Raw genomic sequence first — 16,972 nt, forward strand, 5'->3', positions numbered from 1 at the left:
TTTTTATGTATAAAAATATGAAGCAAACAGATGTAAATACTTATATATATATATATATATATATATATATATATATATATATATATATATATATATATTCAATGTAATGGTTGTGTTTACTTTTATTACTATGATTCAATTGTTGTGATACTATACATGACATCATCCACCCCCGAACGTTTCCGCCATTCCGGTTTGGGGGCGTGACAGTAAGGAGGCCAGCCCTAATGGGTAAGGATGTTTATATAGGGTGAAAATCCCCTAAGTATGATTTCATTAAAGTCCACATACACCCAACGTACGCATATGTATTCCCAGCGTACGTGACCTGGGTCCCGACTCACCATCAACTCAGTAGGCTAAGCATACCAAGTGGTACTCCCCGCGTACTAGCTTTTCAACGAGTATGCTAAGCATACCAAGTGGTACGCCCCGCGTACTACTTCAGGGACTAAAATTCACAATTCCAAAAATAAAAGGGCCATAAGGTACACACCAGGGTACAAGTGTTACAATTCACCCCCACTTGAATCTCACTTCGTCCTCGAAGTCCACTGCTCTAAATAATTATGGGTAATGCTCCCTCATCTCATCTTCGGGAACCTAAGTCCACTCTGAACCCTTGCGGTGTTGTCATTGCACCTTCACCAACGCAACTACCTTTTTCCTGAAGGTTTTCGTCTTTCGGTCTAGAATCGTCACAGGTCTCTCAATATAATTCAGGCGATCATCCCCCTGAATATCCTCCAATGGCACCACTGCGGAATCATCTACCACGCACTTCCGCAGTTGAGAGACATGAAACGTGCTATGAATTTGACTAAGCTCGACTGGAAGATCTAAACGATACGCAACCCGGCCCATCCGAGCCAAAACCTGAAAGGGACCAATATACATGGGGCCCAACTTGCCCCGCTTCTTGAACCGGATGACACCTTTACAAGGTGACACCTTCAGGAGAACCATATCACCCACCTGGAACTCTAAGGCTAATCGGAACCTGTCGGCATAACTCTTTTTCTGATTCTGAGTTGTCTGGAGCCTGCTCCGAACCTGCTGTATCAGCTCATTGGTCTTGAGTACCATCTCAGTACTCCCTATAACCCGCTGACCGACCTCACCCTAACAAATTGGGAGTGGCTTCTGATTCCTGCTTAAGAAAATGCACCCAGGTGAATCTAGAAAAATCATCAACAATTACAAGTATATATTTGTTACCACCAATTCTTTCGATTGCAGAAGGACCACAAAGGTCTATATGCAAGAGTTCAAGTGGTTCTATGACTTTGGTGTACACAATTATTGGATGACTCCTCCTACTCTGCTTCCCTAATTTGCAGGCTGTACAAAGATGTTCCATATCGAAATTCAAGAGTGGAAGCCCTCGCACATGATCACCAAGAATGAGTTTATTGATGTCTTTGAAATTGAGGTGCAGGAGTCTACGGTGCCACAACCAGCTATCATCTGAAGAAGCTTTCGTAAGTAGGCAGATAATTGGTTTCCCTTTGATGGGATTCAAATTAAGTGGATACATCTCGCCTTTTCGCTTGGACTTCAACAACACAATTTTGGATTTCTTCTCAATTATCTTCGATCCTTCATCGTCGAACGACACTTACAAGCATGTGCCTACAACCAATTGTGATACACTAATTAGGTTGTGTTGCAGGTCTTCCACGTATGCTACCTTGCGAATGGAAAATTCCCTATTCGTGATCATTCTGTATCCCTTGATTTATCCTAGTGTATTATTACCAAACTTCACCCTACCTCCATCCTTCAGTGCTCTAAACTCTTTTAGCTCTTCCTTCCTTCATGTCATGTAACGCGAGCAACCACTATCAATGTACCATTTAGAGTCAAATTGCTCGTCATGAATCACCTACAAAATTCAAAGAGATTTAGGAACCCAAAATTGTTTGGGTCCACGTGAGGCTTTCACAGAAACAGGAAAAGTAATTGCAATGTCTACTAAATAAGATCATTTAATCAAAGTGGAGTTATCTTTCTTTGTGATTTGAAAAACAGTGATCCTATTATCTTTTAAGTTCTTATCCTTTGTGGATATTTTCCTTTATTTATCTTGGACTTGTTGCTTGACAGAATTCTTCTCAACTTTCTTTGGGTTAGTTTCGGACCTCTTTAAAGGAGTTTTAGGCTCCGAAAATACTTTTCCTTTGCCCTAAACAACCTTCGATCTCTTGGCTGAATGTGAAGCACTCTTGTTATGAGAAAAATGAGACTTTGACTTCTCTATAGGTTTCACTTAATTTGAAAAAGAGGGTTTCTGAAAAACTTTTTGTTTTGAAACCTATGGAGACTGAGACTGAGTTCGTGAAAAACTCCTAGGGTTGCATGTGAAGAGTCTTTCGCATTTGGATTGGATGAATTTTCTTGAAAAACGAAGTTAGGATTTTTGGATTTCCATAAATGCTTTCCTTCCTTTTGATTTTTATTATATCTTGCATTTCTTTGACATTTTTGAGCAGCAAATTGCTCATAAGACTTATGAACATTAGCCTTAGGTTTTGGCTTTCTGACAGGAGTTTCAACCTATTCGGATGATGTATCATTTGGAACATTCTTGGTTCCACTCGGACATCCTTTCTCGTAGCTTGAGTTGACCTTGTTCAGCTGTTCGGCTACGTATCTTCCCTTTGTTCTCCAAGAGGTCATTTCAGAGAGACCTTTGGTTTCGTCTGCATTGTCAATTGGGGCTGACCAAAAATATTTGTCACACCCATCAGCGTTGTCTTCTTCTACTAAGGACGTTAGTTCTACAGTCTGATTTTTGTTCAGTCTGGTAGTTGCGAAAACTTGGTTCGGAACTGTTCTAACCTTTTGGAAAACTAAAGCTTTTTCTTTTAAAATCTTTGGATTATTTTCATAAATACGAGCAAACTCAACTGATCAGAAATTAAGACTTTCGCAGGTTCAGGTTCGTTTTTAACAAATTTTGAACAATCAACCTCCTCCTCCATAGAGATCTCACTCATGTCACTATCATCGTCGAATTCAGACATATTTTCAACATTAAGTTTACTTTCTGAACTCAACTTAGTGCATAGAGAGTCAAATTTCTGTACAGTTTTAGATTTGATTTTTTCTTCATCTTTTTCATCCAAAATTTGTCTTAATATTTCTTTATGGTCTTTGGACTGTATGTAAGATTCAATTTTGTCCACACTGATTTTGTAGGCATCCGAGACTTCTTCTGATGACACGATTGATTCGCACCTATAACAGTCTGCATCGATTTCATCCTCTTTCAATTCAAGAAAGGGAAAAATCATCTTATGGATTTTCTTTCCTATTTCACAGTCAATATGCAGCCGTGTAATATTAAAATAAAGCCATTTTGCAATTAAACAAAAAAAATGTTTCATTGTTTCAAAAGCCCCAAATTGTCACATTGCGAATAAATTAAATCATCCCTAGACCTAGCTAAATCTGACTCTAACTTCTCAATCCACATGCGCCTCTCTTCACTTTTGTTTGAAACCATATCGAGTTGATCGAGTAAGTTAGAATCAGTTAAACGGGTTCGTTTTAGACTATCACTGAAACTTGACAAATATAAATCTTAAGTCTTTAGTTCAGTTTCATATCGGGAGATAGGAATGTTTACTGATTCGATAATAGAATTTACCTTACTGATCATCTTCTCACATTCACTAATTTGCTCCAAAACGGGTTTCACAGTGAAGCAGTTGTCAGAATCCCGATCGCCATCAGTAGTGTAACCCCTTTGCTCTGAAATGTCATTGCTGACCATCAAGCATCTTCCACTTAACTGCAAAACATCATCCTTTGCAACGAAGCTTCTCCCATGAGTTGGTCTTCCAACCTCTTCGTCCTCTGAATCATTCAACCACACTTCGACTCTTCCAAACTCATCATCCTATTCCTGCACAATCAAAGCAGCTTTAGCTTCATCTGCATTTTTCTTCTTTTTAATTTCCTCTTGCTTCTTGAGAAAATAAGCCTCATCATCCTCTTCCTCTTTTTTCTCGTTCATTCTTCTTAGCATGCATTCCTTAGCCAGATGATTTTGCCATGACAATAATTGCAGTTATAGCTGGAGTCTCCCACAAGCTTTTTCTCCATCTTCACTTCTTACTTTTGAGAGTTGTTAGAACTTTCATCCTTCACCATCTCTGAGCTGTAACTTCCTTGCCAGTTTCGGTTTTTGTTGCATCCAAAGTTCTTCTTTGCGAACCTTTTTGGATTGGACACCATCATAGCATACTCTTCTTTTGAGAGTTCACAATCGGAGAGATCATACTCCAAATCATCATCAACAACCTTCTTTCCCTTTGCAACAAGAGCTAATGATCCCATGCTAGAAACAACTTTTCCCTCACTTGTCACTTCATCCTCATGTGACCTTAAATAACAACAAGATTTGCCAAGGAGTAGTTTTTGAATTGATCATGCGCTTTAACCGTCGACACTACAGCCTTCCATTCTGATCTTAACCTGTTCATGAATGTGACCTTCTGCTATATAAATTCACATTTTATCTTGTGCTTCACCATCCTGCTTAAACGATGGTTGTAACAGTTGAATGTTTCGTCCAGTTTCTCCTCGGGCTTTTGAACAAAAGCTTCAAACTTTGAAAGTAACAAGGTCTGAATAGAATGCTCAAGATCAGCGTAAATTGAATAGAGTTCTCTAAGCCATTACCATATTTCTTTTGCTGTTTCACAGGAGCTTACTAAGCGAAACGTGTCGGCAGGGAAAGCAAAACGGATGATCCTCATAGCCTTGACATTGCTGATTAGCTTGTCCTGTACATCTTTATGTATATCTGCAATTTCCAAAAGAAGATCGTTGTACTCAGCCTGAGTCTTGATAACACTTTTTGTACCAGTATGAGCAAACATCTCCTTGGTTATGGCATCCCATATCAAGGATCCATTATCTTCAAGACCTAGCACGTAATACTCAAAGTGTAGTGCCCACACTTAATAATCGTTTGGAAAGAGTATAGGGATCACTGTTGTAGATCCAGTACCGCTTGAGAAATTGATGGAGTTAACGTGAGAATCGCCAGGCTGCATGTTGTCGATTCAATGAAACTTGTTAAAAATCAGATGTGTAAATTGAAATCGAGTTTAGCTTAGAATATAGATCAAGATTCAGTGTCTACAATCGATAACAACGATGGAGACGAATAGAAAAAATCTAATAAAAGCAGAACCCTAATGAAACTCAACATAAGATTTGCGCAGTTTTACACAATCTCTTGCTCTGATACCAATTGTTCGAATAAAGATGAGTAGATCGACAGATTTCAAACAACTAATTCAATCATAAACAAAGAGTACAATGATCAAAGTTGTGTTGAATGATTAATAATCTCTGCCTTAGAAGAACTCGATGAAGAATTGCTACTGTAAAGGCAGAGTAGGGTTACAAGAGAATCGACACTAGATACGGTGCATGCATGCACTATTTATAGCTAAACCATAATCATTAAAGACACCAGGTGGACAGGCCCAACCCTTTACAAAATATGGAGTATATAAAATAATTAAGATTTATGCAATCCAATGACCCAACAAGAATGTTGTACTGAAATGAAGACGAGTGCCTAACTCGTCATGAAATATCTTCTAGAACCTGGAAGTGAACCAAACATCCCTGTCAGAAACCACTAATACCGGCATCCCATGACGTGCCACCACCTCCGTAGTATAAACCTCGACCAACTTTTCTGCAGATATACTCTCATGAATCGGAATAAAATACGCGCTCTTGGTCAAACGATCCATAATGACCCATATCGAATCTACTCCTCGCGCGGTCCTAGGAAGCTTTGTGAAAAATTCATGGTGATGTCTTCCCATTTCCATACAGGAATCTCCACCAGGTGCATCTTGTCGTGAGGATGCTGATGTTCGGCCTTGACATTCCCGCAGTTTAAGCACCGCTCCACGTACCATGTCACATCCTATTTCATTCAGGGCCACCAATAATTAGGATAAAGATCCATATACATCTCTGTCCCCCTGGGATGGATGGAGAACCTCGACTTGTGAGCCTCCTCCATCAGAATCTGGCGTACACCGACCCAGTACAGAACCTAGACTCACTGATGCAGAGTCAACAAACCACGACTATCATAATAGAAGGAAGCCACCTTCCCCACAATATGCTCACTTTTCCGATGCTCTTCCTCCATAGCCTCAACCTGTGCCTCCCGAATCCGCTCCAATAATGGAGTAATCATAGTCATCCTCAAGCATATATCTCTGATCGGAGCCGCGACCGCCTTGCGGCTAAGAGCACCGGCCACCATATTGGCCTTTCCCGGATGATAAAGGATTTCACAATCATAGTCCTTCACCACATCTAGTCACCGACATTGCCGCATATTCAAAATTGGTTGGTCCATCAAATACCTCAGGTTCTTATGGTCCGTGTAAATAGTACAACAAAACCCATAGAGGTAATGCCGCTAAATCTTGAGGGAAAAAACCACGCCCCCCAACTCCAAGTCATGCGTCGAATAATTTGCCTCATGAGTCTTCATCTACCTCAAGGCGTAAGCGATCTCGGACCTCTCTACATCAACACCGTCGCTAATCCAAAGATCGAGCATCACAATAAACCATGGAATCATCGACACCCTCCGACAGGGTCAAAATTGGCGCCTCACACAACTGCTGTCTAAAAGTCTCAAAAGTTGCCTACTGCTTAAGCCCCCAACAAAATGTAACTGACTTCTTTGTCAGTCGGGTCAAAGGAAAAGCTATCTTGGAGAAATCCTAGATGAATCTACAATAATAACCCACCAAACCCAGAAAACTTTGAATCTTAGATGGAGACCTCGGAACCTACCACTGCATCACGAGCTCAACCTTAGCCGGATCCACCAAAATACCATCCTGGTTGACAAGGTGCCTAGAAACTACACCTCGTGCAACCAGAACTCACACTTTGAGAACTTTGTGAAAAGTCTCTCCCTCATCAATGTCTCAAGCACTTCCCTAAAGTGCTCATCGTGTTGCTCCTGAGTCTTGAAATAAACCAATATATCATCAATAAATACTATCATAGACAGATCCAACATCGGCCTACACACGCGGTTCTTGAGATCCATGAACGCGGCTGGAGCATTGGTGAGCCCAAAAGGCATCACCACGAACTCGTAATGACCATAACGAGTCCGGAAAGCTATCTTTTGCACATCTTCAACCCTAATCCACATCTGATGATAACCCGATCGTAAATAAATCTTTTAGAACCAAGATGCACCTTGAAGCTAGTCATAAATATCATCAATCATCGGGAGTGGATAACGGTTCTTCATCGTTACCTTGTTCAACTCCTGGTAGACAATACACATATGATGAGACCTGTCATTCTTCTTCACAAACATAATCGGTGCTCCCCAAGGCGAACTGCTTGGTCGAATAAATCCTTTGTCAAACAGCTCCTGCAGTTGTGTAAACCCGTCCGTCTTCTTCACAAATATAATTGGGTGCAGAGATAGTGAAACAGGCAAAAGACACGTCGTTTTTGTCACTGCAAAGTCATCGGCTCCAAATTACCTGTTATTGAAGCCAACTCAATACCGACCATTGTGCATAAACATGTTGGGAATTTATTGTATATATAGCATATGGTAAATGATAAATGAGATATACATGGAAAAGAATATATAAATAAACCGAATAAATACAACTATATGAAAAATCTAACAAATACTTTTTCCATAAAAAAACATAAACATGACAAGTTATATTTACATGTATTTCGTAAGAAACCTCATGCACATGTATAAACATATAAACCCAAAATGGAAATATCTCAATTTATTGAATTTTGTTAATAGATAACATTATTCACCATGTGCATCTTTATTTACTCTCATATCAACCATATTACCATAATCACATCCTTATTTAAGAAACCTCATGCACACGTATAAACATATAAACCCAAAATGGAAATATTTCAATTTTATGAATTTTGTTAATAGAAGAACATTATTCACCATGTCCATCTTTATTTACTCTCATATCAACCATGTTACCATAATCACATCCTTATTTTTTCTCAATGACCCAAACATAATGAAATTAAATATTAAATAAAATTAATAAATATAATATAACATATCTATGGTAGTCAACAAAATTATAATCCTCTCTCTAGGTACAAGTTGTACTATTTGCATGTATACTTACTTGTACCTATTCCACTCATAAAGAATATGGTAAATTCTGAACGTGAAACAAAGACCTCCTTCATGAAATAAAACCTTGTCTTATTTACTTTTCTATTGGCTTAAAAGCTAAACTTTTAATCATATTTTAATTAATAATTACTTTGTACTTGTGATACCCTGAGAAGCCCAAAAATACAACCAATAAGAAAACGTAGGCGGTTAGAGAGTGGAATAGGAGTCAGTGATTTCTAGTGGGTTCCTGCCAAGACATTTTCTTCATTTCTATATACAAAACAAAAAATTATTTAAATTCAAAAACATTTGTTTATTAATTTCTACTTTGTCTTCAAACCCCACAAATTTTTTTATATTTTCTTGAAGTATTTTATTCATTTATCGTTTGTCTTCAAACCCCACAAAGAGAAGAAGAAAGGGGATATGTTGCAAGGACAAGATTTGTGTACTAGCCTATATGAGCTTCAAAATCTGTTGATAAATTAATTTATCAAAGTAAAGGAAACCCTAGCGAACAATCAAACCAGGTTTCTTCATAAAGAAGGTGAAAGAAAGAAGATTAAGACCCCATGAAAGATGAGATCAAAAGTTGAAATGCCAAAAGAGAGACAGAAAGTATAGAGATTAGAGAGAGAGAAAGAGACATATTTGAGAAAAAGACTCGTCCTTTCTATAGTGGCTATTCAGATGTTACCTTGATATGATAGCTTTGATCCTCTTCTTCTTCTTCTACTTCAACAAAGAACTCAAAACAGTGAGTCTTTTTGTAATTTTTCTTAAACCCTTTTGAGAGTTTGTGAATTATTTATGTTTTTTTTTACATGGGTTTTTGTTTATTTAACAGATTTTATAAATCTTGAATCAAAAATGGCGTGAACGAAAGCTTTGCATGGCGAGTCACCGAGTTGGAGAGACTGGTTTGTCAGACTCAGGACCTTCACACCATCACCATCACCACCAACACCTGCCATACTCTGTTTTTCCTGCCTTTAATCCTCCTAACACATCCTTCATGTACAAATTTCATAATCTTTTTTTTTTTTTTTTTTACAATTTATCCAAAAATTTCGATCTTTTGGACGTTTTTTGACATGGGTTTCATGAAAGATTCAATCTTTTTTCTTTACATGACGTTACCCTCTGTTTTCTTGACATTTTTTTTTAATTTCTTCATTCTTTTTCAGTAATCAAGAAGGGTCATCGTTTGATTTTGGAGAGCTAGAAGAAGCTATTGTGCTTCAAGGTTACAACAAGATCCATGGTGATGAAACCAAATTACGTATGGTTTTAATTTTAATTCTTTCTTTCTTTATTCTTCTTTTTTCTGACGTTTGCTAAAAGCATAACAAACTACACCCTCAAGAACACACACATAGTAGTATGTGAGTAAGAAAAAAGGGTTTGAAAGTGTCAAAAGAAAGGGATTAGGTATCCCTTTTCTACCCACTTCAAGCTTCTTGAATGTGTGATTTTGTTTTGTGTTTTTGTTTTGTTTTTAAGTTCTTGAAGGCGATTAATTCTAAAAGATTTTTTATTTTAATTGTGTGATTTTGTTGCAGCTTTATACACAACAGTACCAAGGCCAGCAGCTACTCTGGACATGTTCCCTTCTTGGCCTATGAGAGTTCATCAAACCCCAAGAGTAGTTCTTTTTTGCCTTAATAACTTATCTTTGACCATTTCTTTATGCCATTTTATTTCATTCTCTTAACTACTAAAAAACAATTTTCAACTTCATTATCTCTCAACAAGTCATCCCCTTTTTGTACCCAATCAATCAATTTCATTTTCTTGTCCAAAATTGAATCTTTTAAGGCATTTTTGTGATAAAAAACGTGTTTCTAAGTTAACCAAGATGTTTTTTTTAGTTTATTTTGTCAAAAATTGAATCTTTATGACATTATTAGCTATTTTTTCATAGTTTCTCACATACCCATTTTTCAAAGCGTAAATTTTTAAGCTTTATTTTGTAATTATCTTTATGCGAATTCAAGATGAATGTTTATCCTTATTTTGTCCAAACTCGAATTTTTAACACTTAAAGTTTTTAACTTTCATATTTTCTCACATACCCATGTTTCAAAGATTGCATTTTTAACCTTTGTGATTTAATACAAACAGATTCAAGATTATTTTGTCCAAAGTCAAATCTTTAAGACATTTTTAGCTTTCTTTCATGGTTTCTCCCATACCCAATTTTCAAAGATTACATTTTGAACCTACGTATGTGATTAAATACATCTTTAAACACATTCAAGATGAATTTTCCATCTTATTTTGTCAAAAACTAAAATCTCGAACACATTTTATCCGTTTTCATCACTGTTCTCACATACCCATTTCTCAAAGATCAAAATTCTAACCCTATTACTAAAAACATCTTTAAGCAAAAGTCGCAATGAATTCCAAATACCCACAAAGTAATTTTCTTAACTTTTTCCGTTTTTGGGTTTCGAAAAACAGGGGAGTAATTCAAGTACAGATTCAGGGTCAGCAGTAAATGTTGCAATTGCTAGTAAACCAGAGTCTCATTCGCATTTAGAACCAGAATCACCAATCAGCAGTAACAGTAAAAAAACATCTTCAAATCCACAACAAGATCAACAACAACAACAAGCTATTTTTCGTCAACAATTACAAAATCTTCAAATTCCAACACAAAATCTTGAAATGGAAAGTGAAGGTGGTAGTCCTGTTACGACAGGAGGATCATCACATTCTCAACAAACTCCAAAACCCTTCTCAGAAAAGGTTCGTTTTTTATCACCTTTTTGTCTTTATATCGATAGATAATTTTTTTTTCGATATACCCATTTTATTAGGAGCAATATGTTAATCTTTAAATCGGGTAAATGTTACGTATTCCCTAGTTTAGGCCCTCTCAATATGGCGTCGTTTAATGAACTTGGCATTAAAACTTACCAAACATTATAAATGAAGTTAGAAATGAATGTCAATGTAGTCAAATATCCCAACAAACTAATAAAAAGATCGAGAAGAAGTCATTGTTTTTCAGATATGGTTCCCTGACATGTGTAAGAGTGTGTGATAGAGCTAGAGAGAGAAAAGATAAAAAAAATATTTCGTGTAATTTTCATTTTCATTTTCATTTTTATCTTTAAAATTGTGATTTTTAATTACATTTTATTAATTAATAATCGTACTCACTACTCCCAAAAACTGTGGTTTTTACATTGTTTTCTTTTTAAGGTAATGATTACTCAAATCCCCATAACTTCAGTTTAACTCTTTACCTTTCTTGGAGCTCTACTCTTTTATTAAAATGAATCATTTTTATCATATACCCACATTGAAATAGCAAAAACATTTAAAATAATCACAAAGATTGTAGTAAAAAAGTACAAAAAAACCACCCTAACCCCATCTAGAAAATGTGGTAATTTTCCTCTTCCACTAAAAAATAAAAATATAAAAAAGGAGTAATTTTTACTCTGTGCTTGATTTTGATGCAGAAAAAGGGAATTGGTTCGACATCAGAGAGAACACTGGATTCGAAGGTTCTTGTAGTTGTATAAATACACACATATAATTATAAAAGTATCAAATATCGCGAAAGATATACGATTTTAGACAAATTATAGATGTATAAGAACCCAAAATTAAAAGCATCGTTCTTGATATTTCTTTTCCAATGTTATCTTGAAATTGTCGAATTTAGTGTTTTCATTGAATTTGTTTACAGACATTGAGACGCTTAGCTCAAAACAGAGAAGCAGCAAGAAAAAGCAGACTCAGAAAAAAGGTTTCTTGATTCATCAAACTATCATCACTTTCCCTCATTTTCATAAAAATCATGGGTTCAAATCCCAATTTCACAATCATAATCATCGTTTCAAATCCCAATTTCACAATCATAATCATCGTTTCGAGTCCCAATTTTTCACCATTCACTTTATCCAGGCATACGTTCAACAGCTAGAAACAAGCAGAATACGACTAACTCAACTCGAACAAGATCTTCAACGTGCTCGATCGCAGGTTTTTCTCGTTTAATTTTTCAATTCTAGAAGTGGGTCGATCTTTTCTTTAATTATTAAATTGTTTTATTGACGAAATCGATTGTACTATTAGGGTTTGTTCGTGGGTGGTGGAGGCGCCGGAGGGAACCTTAGCTCCGGTGAGTCTTTAAATAACCAAAAATTAAGAAAATATTAATCGGTATTAACATAAGGGTATGATCGTGTGTGTGCAGGTGCAGCAATGTTTGATATGGAATACACGAGATGGCTTGATGAAGATCAAAGACACATGGCTGAATTACGAAAAGGGTTGCAATCACATTTATCAGATGGTGATCTTAGGGTTGTAGTTGATAGCTTTGTTGCACATTATGATGAGATTTTCCGGTTGAAAAGTGTGGCGGCTAAATCCGATGTGTTCCACTTGATTAATGGCATGTGGACTACCCCGGCGGAACGATGCTTCCTTTGGATGGGCGGTTTTCGTCCTTCTGAACTTATCAAGGTAACCTACTTTTATTCTCTCAGATGAGATTCTGTCCAGCTGATATGAGATATTAAGACACGTGTCATATGAGACAATTAACACATTGCTAAACCCTGATTGTGCCTAGCTAATATAAGACACTAACACATATTTATTGATGCGAGTATATGTCACATGTTAAAAAGTTGACTCTTACACAATGTTAGTTAGATATATTGACCTATAAATTTCTTTAAGGATAGAAAGTGGACTGTAACATATATAGAGACAGTTTAATATTGTGCCTAGTGTGACGCTAACGATCTAAAATAATCTTATTTTCAAGATTTTGTATGTTTATTTACAGTATTTTGATTTTATTTGTTAGATGTTAGCGATTCAGTTGGATCCGCTCACCGAGCAGCAAGTTGTGGGGATTTATAGCCTACAGCAATCCTCACAACAAGCAGAGGAAGCCTTAACACAAGGCTTAGATCAGCTACATCAGTCGTTAATCGACACTATAGCTAGTGGGTCCATCAATGATGGGGTCCACCATATGGCGGTTGCATTAGGAAAACTCACTAATCTTGAAGGCTTTGTTCGTCAGGTAAACAAAAAAATAAATATTATTAATTTTTACGTGAAAATTAGTATTTTTAATAAAATATATACATTTGACATTTTCTTAGAAAATTTGTCAAAGATCTAGAAATGTTACTATCAATAGATTGTGAATTATTGGTATAGTTGACATTATAAATGTCAATGCTATAGTTCTTATTATTTTTTTTTTCTTTAATTGTAGCGATTAACATTTGATAAACTTACCAAAATTTGACAAACTTACCAAAATGTAGGCCGATAATTTAAGACAACAAACTCTTCATCAATTGCATCGAATACTGACTGTTCGACAGGCAGCAAAATGTTTCTTAGTGATCAGCGAGTATTATGCACGACTACGAGCCTTGAGTTCCCTTTGGGCATCTCGGCCACGAGAGTATGATCTTGAAAAGAAATTTTCATTTCCTATTAAATTTAAAGTATAATTAATAGAGAATAAAATTTTGAATAAAATGTTTTTGTAGGGCATTGATGAGTGATGAGAACTCTTGCCAAACGACAACGGATTTGCAAATGGTGCAATCTTCACAGATTCATTTTTCAAACTTTGGATGAACATATGAAGTTGGTGAAGTGTTGATGTCTCATGGCGGCCGTGGCTTTTGTTTGTTAAGTACTTGATTTAAGAGGATATCATTAAATAGTCTATTGAGTTTTTAATTTAGTTTATTATCCTTTTTTTAATTTAGAAATTAAATATTGAAATATTTATGATTATGTTATCTTGTAAATGAAAATCGTCTCACCGAGTTATCTTTTTTGGCTGTTTGAACTTTGAAAAACGAGAGTTTACATATTTAAAACGAGGATGAAGATTAGTTTTTTTCAAAGTTTGCCAAAATGCTAGAAATTAGAGAATTAACCACAAATAATCTAAATAAAGTGTGTGATGCATAATGTATTACAATTAAGGATAAAATAAATAGAAACCATCTTTTGTAAAGTAAATAGAAATTATTTTTTTGTGAAGGAAAATAAAATTTTATCCTACTTTATTTTTTTACTAGTTTATAATCATAAAAACGACAATTATAAAATTAATTAAAATTTCATATTAAAAAATTAAAATTACTACTCAATTATTTTAAATAAATGATTACTTAAGAGATATTTTTTTAGTTATATAAAATTATAATTATTGATTTTAATATATACGTGAAGTTTATCACTTTATAATCTATAATAATTTCATTTTATTTTTTAATCTAATGTTATTCATTTAATATAATTAAAGTAAAAAAATTTAAAATTTCAAATATTAAATTGGAGATCGATTATTAATTTAATGTAATTAAAGTGAGAAATTTAAAATTTAAAATTTAAAATGGATAATTAATATGTTGGCAACTGGCATGATAGGTGACATATAATATTAATGAGGAGTTCTAATATTATGACATTTGTCAATAAAAGAATAACATATATGACGAAAGATGTTGTAAAAAATATATTTTAAATAAGAAAACTTTGTTACTAGTCATATTCATATATAAACGAAACTTAAACTATATATAAAAAATTAAGCATACGTTTTATTCATAAGTGAATAACAAATGTACTGTAATATATTCATTATGAATAACGAAAGCTGAAACTCATATATATATATATATATATATATATATATATATATATATATATATATATATGAGTTTCAGCTTTCGTTATTCATAATGAATAAAAATCTATCAGATTTTTATTACAGTACATTTGTTATTCACTTATGAATAAAACGTATGCTTAATTTTTTTGTTTTTTTAATATTTTTAGAAATCCATATATATATATATATATATATATATATATATATATATATATATATATGAGTTTCAGCTTTCGTTATTCATAATGAATAAAAATCTATCAGATTTTTATTACAGTACATTTGTTATTTACTTATGAACAAAACGTATGCTTAATTTTTTTGTTTTTTTTTTTATTTTTAGAAATCCATATATATATATATATATATATATATATATATATATATATATATATATATATATATATATATATATATATATATATATATATATATATGGATTTCTAAAAATAAAAAAAAACAAAAAAAATATGTTTTTGTGTATATTAAGGTAATGATTAGCATAGTTTAAGAAAACATGTTTGATTAGAAAACACATGTTTATCCGTTATCCATTTTCGTCGGTACGCCTAAGTGTTTTGCGGCAAAATAAATGTGTGGCTGAGAATGATTTCTTCATTCTCAACTATTTTTTTTTCTTAATTGAACACTCATATATATATATATATATATATATATATATATATATATATATATATATATATATATATATATATATATATATAATTATCAACTTTAGTCCTTAATATTTGAGTAGTTTAACATATTGCATCAATACAACATGAAGTTAAACAAATTAAGCTACAAATACATTTAACATATTAATTTATTCTAGGTTTAGTTGAAATATACATAAAATTTATAGACTTTTAAACAACCTAAACTAAAAAACATTTGTACAAAATGACTTAATAAATACACTAGCCAAATAGATTTCAGTCTCACTTTCTTTGTCCTTTCACATAGAAGATAATTATAAAGAATAAGAATATTAACAAATATGTTATCACAAAAAACACTAACATGCAAATCGATTTAAGTTTAAAGTAGACAAAATTTTAAAATCCAAACCTCTTAGCACTTCACATGTAACAATGGACAATGCCAAGTATTCTACCTCAATCGATTGCCCATACACGTTATACTATTTTTTTTTTTTTTTACTTTGTTAGGACAGCAAGAAGTGTCTACTTAAAAATAAACAAAAAGGAAAATGACTGAAAAGACCAATTAAGTTTCAAAATCGTCCATATTACCCCAATTATGTTTTTGTTGTTCAAGAAACACCAACGAAGAAATGTTTTTTTTATTGGGGGTAAATGAGTTGGCATATTTCTGTTGAGTTGGAATATATATGTGGTGTGTTGGCATATCTACGTGGTATTAGTCTAAAAGTTACATATTATAAGTAGATATAGGGCATAATGGGGGATACGACTCCTTAATCAATCGAATTCTTCAATTGACTTCTTCAACATGGCTTCTTCGTCTCGATCCTCTAACTGATGCTCAAGGTCAAAATTTTCCAAGTCAAAGAGCACAATTGATAAGGAAAATCCTTGTGGTTGTGGGTTTCTTTCTCGTATCTGGATATCAACAATAGAGGCACATCATGGTAAAAAAAAAATTAGGGTTTGTCCTAACTCTTTGGTAAGTGTATCTAAAAGCTTGTTCTTGTTTGGGTCCCTTCTTGTTTTTCATGCTATAATATTGTTTGTTTAAGTTATAATTGAAGATGAAGGATCCAAATGATAAATATGATTTCTAGGAATGGGTTGATGAAAATGAAGAAATTATAACCAAGAACAAGAATAAGAAAGATGAAGAACATGATTTCAATACTGAAGTGAAGATTGCAATATTGGAACATGATTTCAGTTAGTACAAGGTGAAGACTGATAAGGAATGTAAGAGTTTTAGAAAGGAATTGTATAAAATGAATTGTTTCTTGTCGATGTTTGTTGTTTTGATTGTAGTGAAGTACATGATGTAGTGTTAATGTGATTATGTAAAGGAAATGTACTTTGAAATTATCAGGATATGTATCGTCAAAGTAGTTTCATTGAACTCATGTAATGTGGTTAAGAAGTGGGAATGAA

The 16,972-nt window shown here is 34.0% G+C and overlaps 1 protein-coding gene across 1 annotated transcript; it reads left to right on the top strand.

The window, feature by feature from the left end:
• The first annotated feature begins 8,598 nt into the window (after positions 1–8,598).
• TGA9 (bZIP transcription factor family protein) lies at positions 8,599–14,027 on the top strand. Its single transcript, XM_079006384.1, has 13 exons — positions 8,599–8,951; positions 9,042–9,211; positions 9,382–9,476; positions 9,757–9,839; positions 10,661–10,948; positions 11,671–11,715; positions 11,901–11,960; positions 12,119–12,196; positions 12,290–12,335; positions 12,411–12,682; positions 13,032–13,253; positions 13,504–13,646; positions 13,735–14,027. The coding sequence occupies exons 2-13, from the start codon at positions 9,087–9,089 to the stop codon at positions 13,823–13,825; spliced, it is 1,548 nt and encodes a 515-aa protein (XP_078862510.1). The 5' UTR covers positions 8,599–8,951; positions 9,042–9,086; the 3' UTR covers positions 13,826–14,027.
• The last annotated feature ends 2,945 nt before the right edge of the window (positions 14,028–16,972 follow it).

This window comes from Lactuca serriola, chromosome 6 (genome assembly GCF_051521515.1).
Source record: "Lactuca serriola cultivar US96UC23 chromosome 6, Lser_US96UC23_V15, whole genome shotgun sequence".
Classification (NCBI taxonomy): domain Eukaryota; kingdom Viridiplantae; phylum Streptophyta; class Magnoliopsida; order Asterales; family Asteraceae; genus Lactuca; species Lactuca serriola.

Excerpts from the sequence above, each read along its gene's own strand:
- TGA9 (XM_079006384.1), top strand. The coding sequence starts at position 9,087 with ATGGCGAGTCACCGAGTTGGAGAGACTGGTTTGTCAGACTCAGGACCT. Across the intron at positions 12,197-12,289 it reads TTCAACGTGCTCGATCGCAG|GGTTTGTTCGTGGGTGGTGG; the intron begins GTTTTTCTCGTT and ends TTGTACTATTAG. Across the intron at positions 13,254-13,503 it reads TTGAAGGCTTTGTTCGTCAG|GCCGATAATTTAAGACAACA; the intron begins GTAAACAAAAAA and ends ACCAAAATGTAG.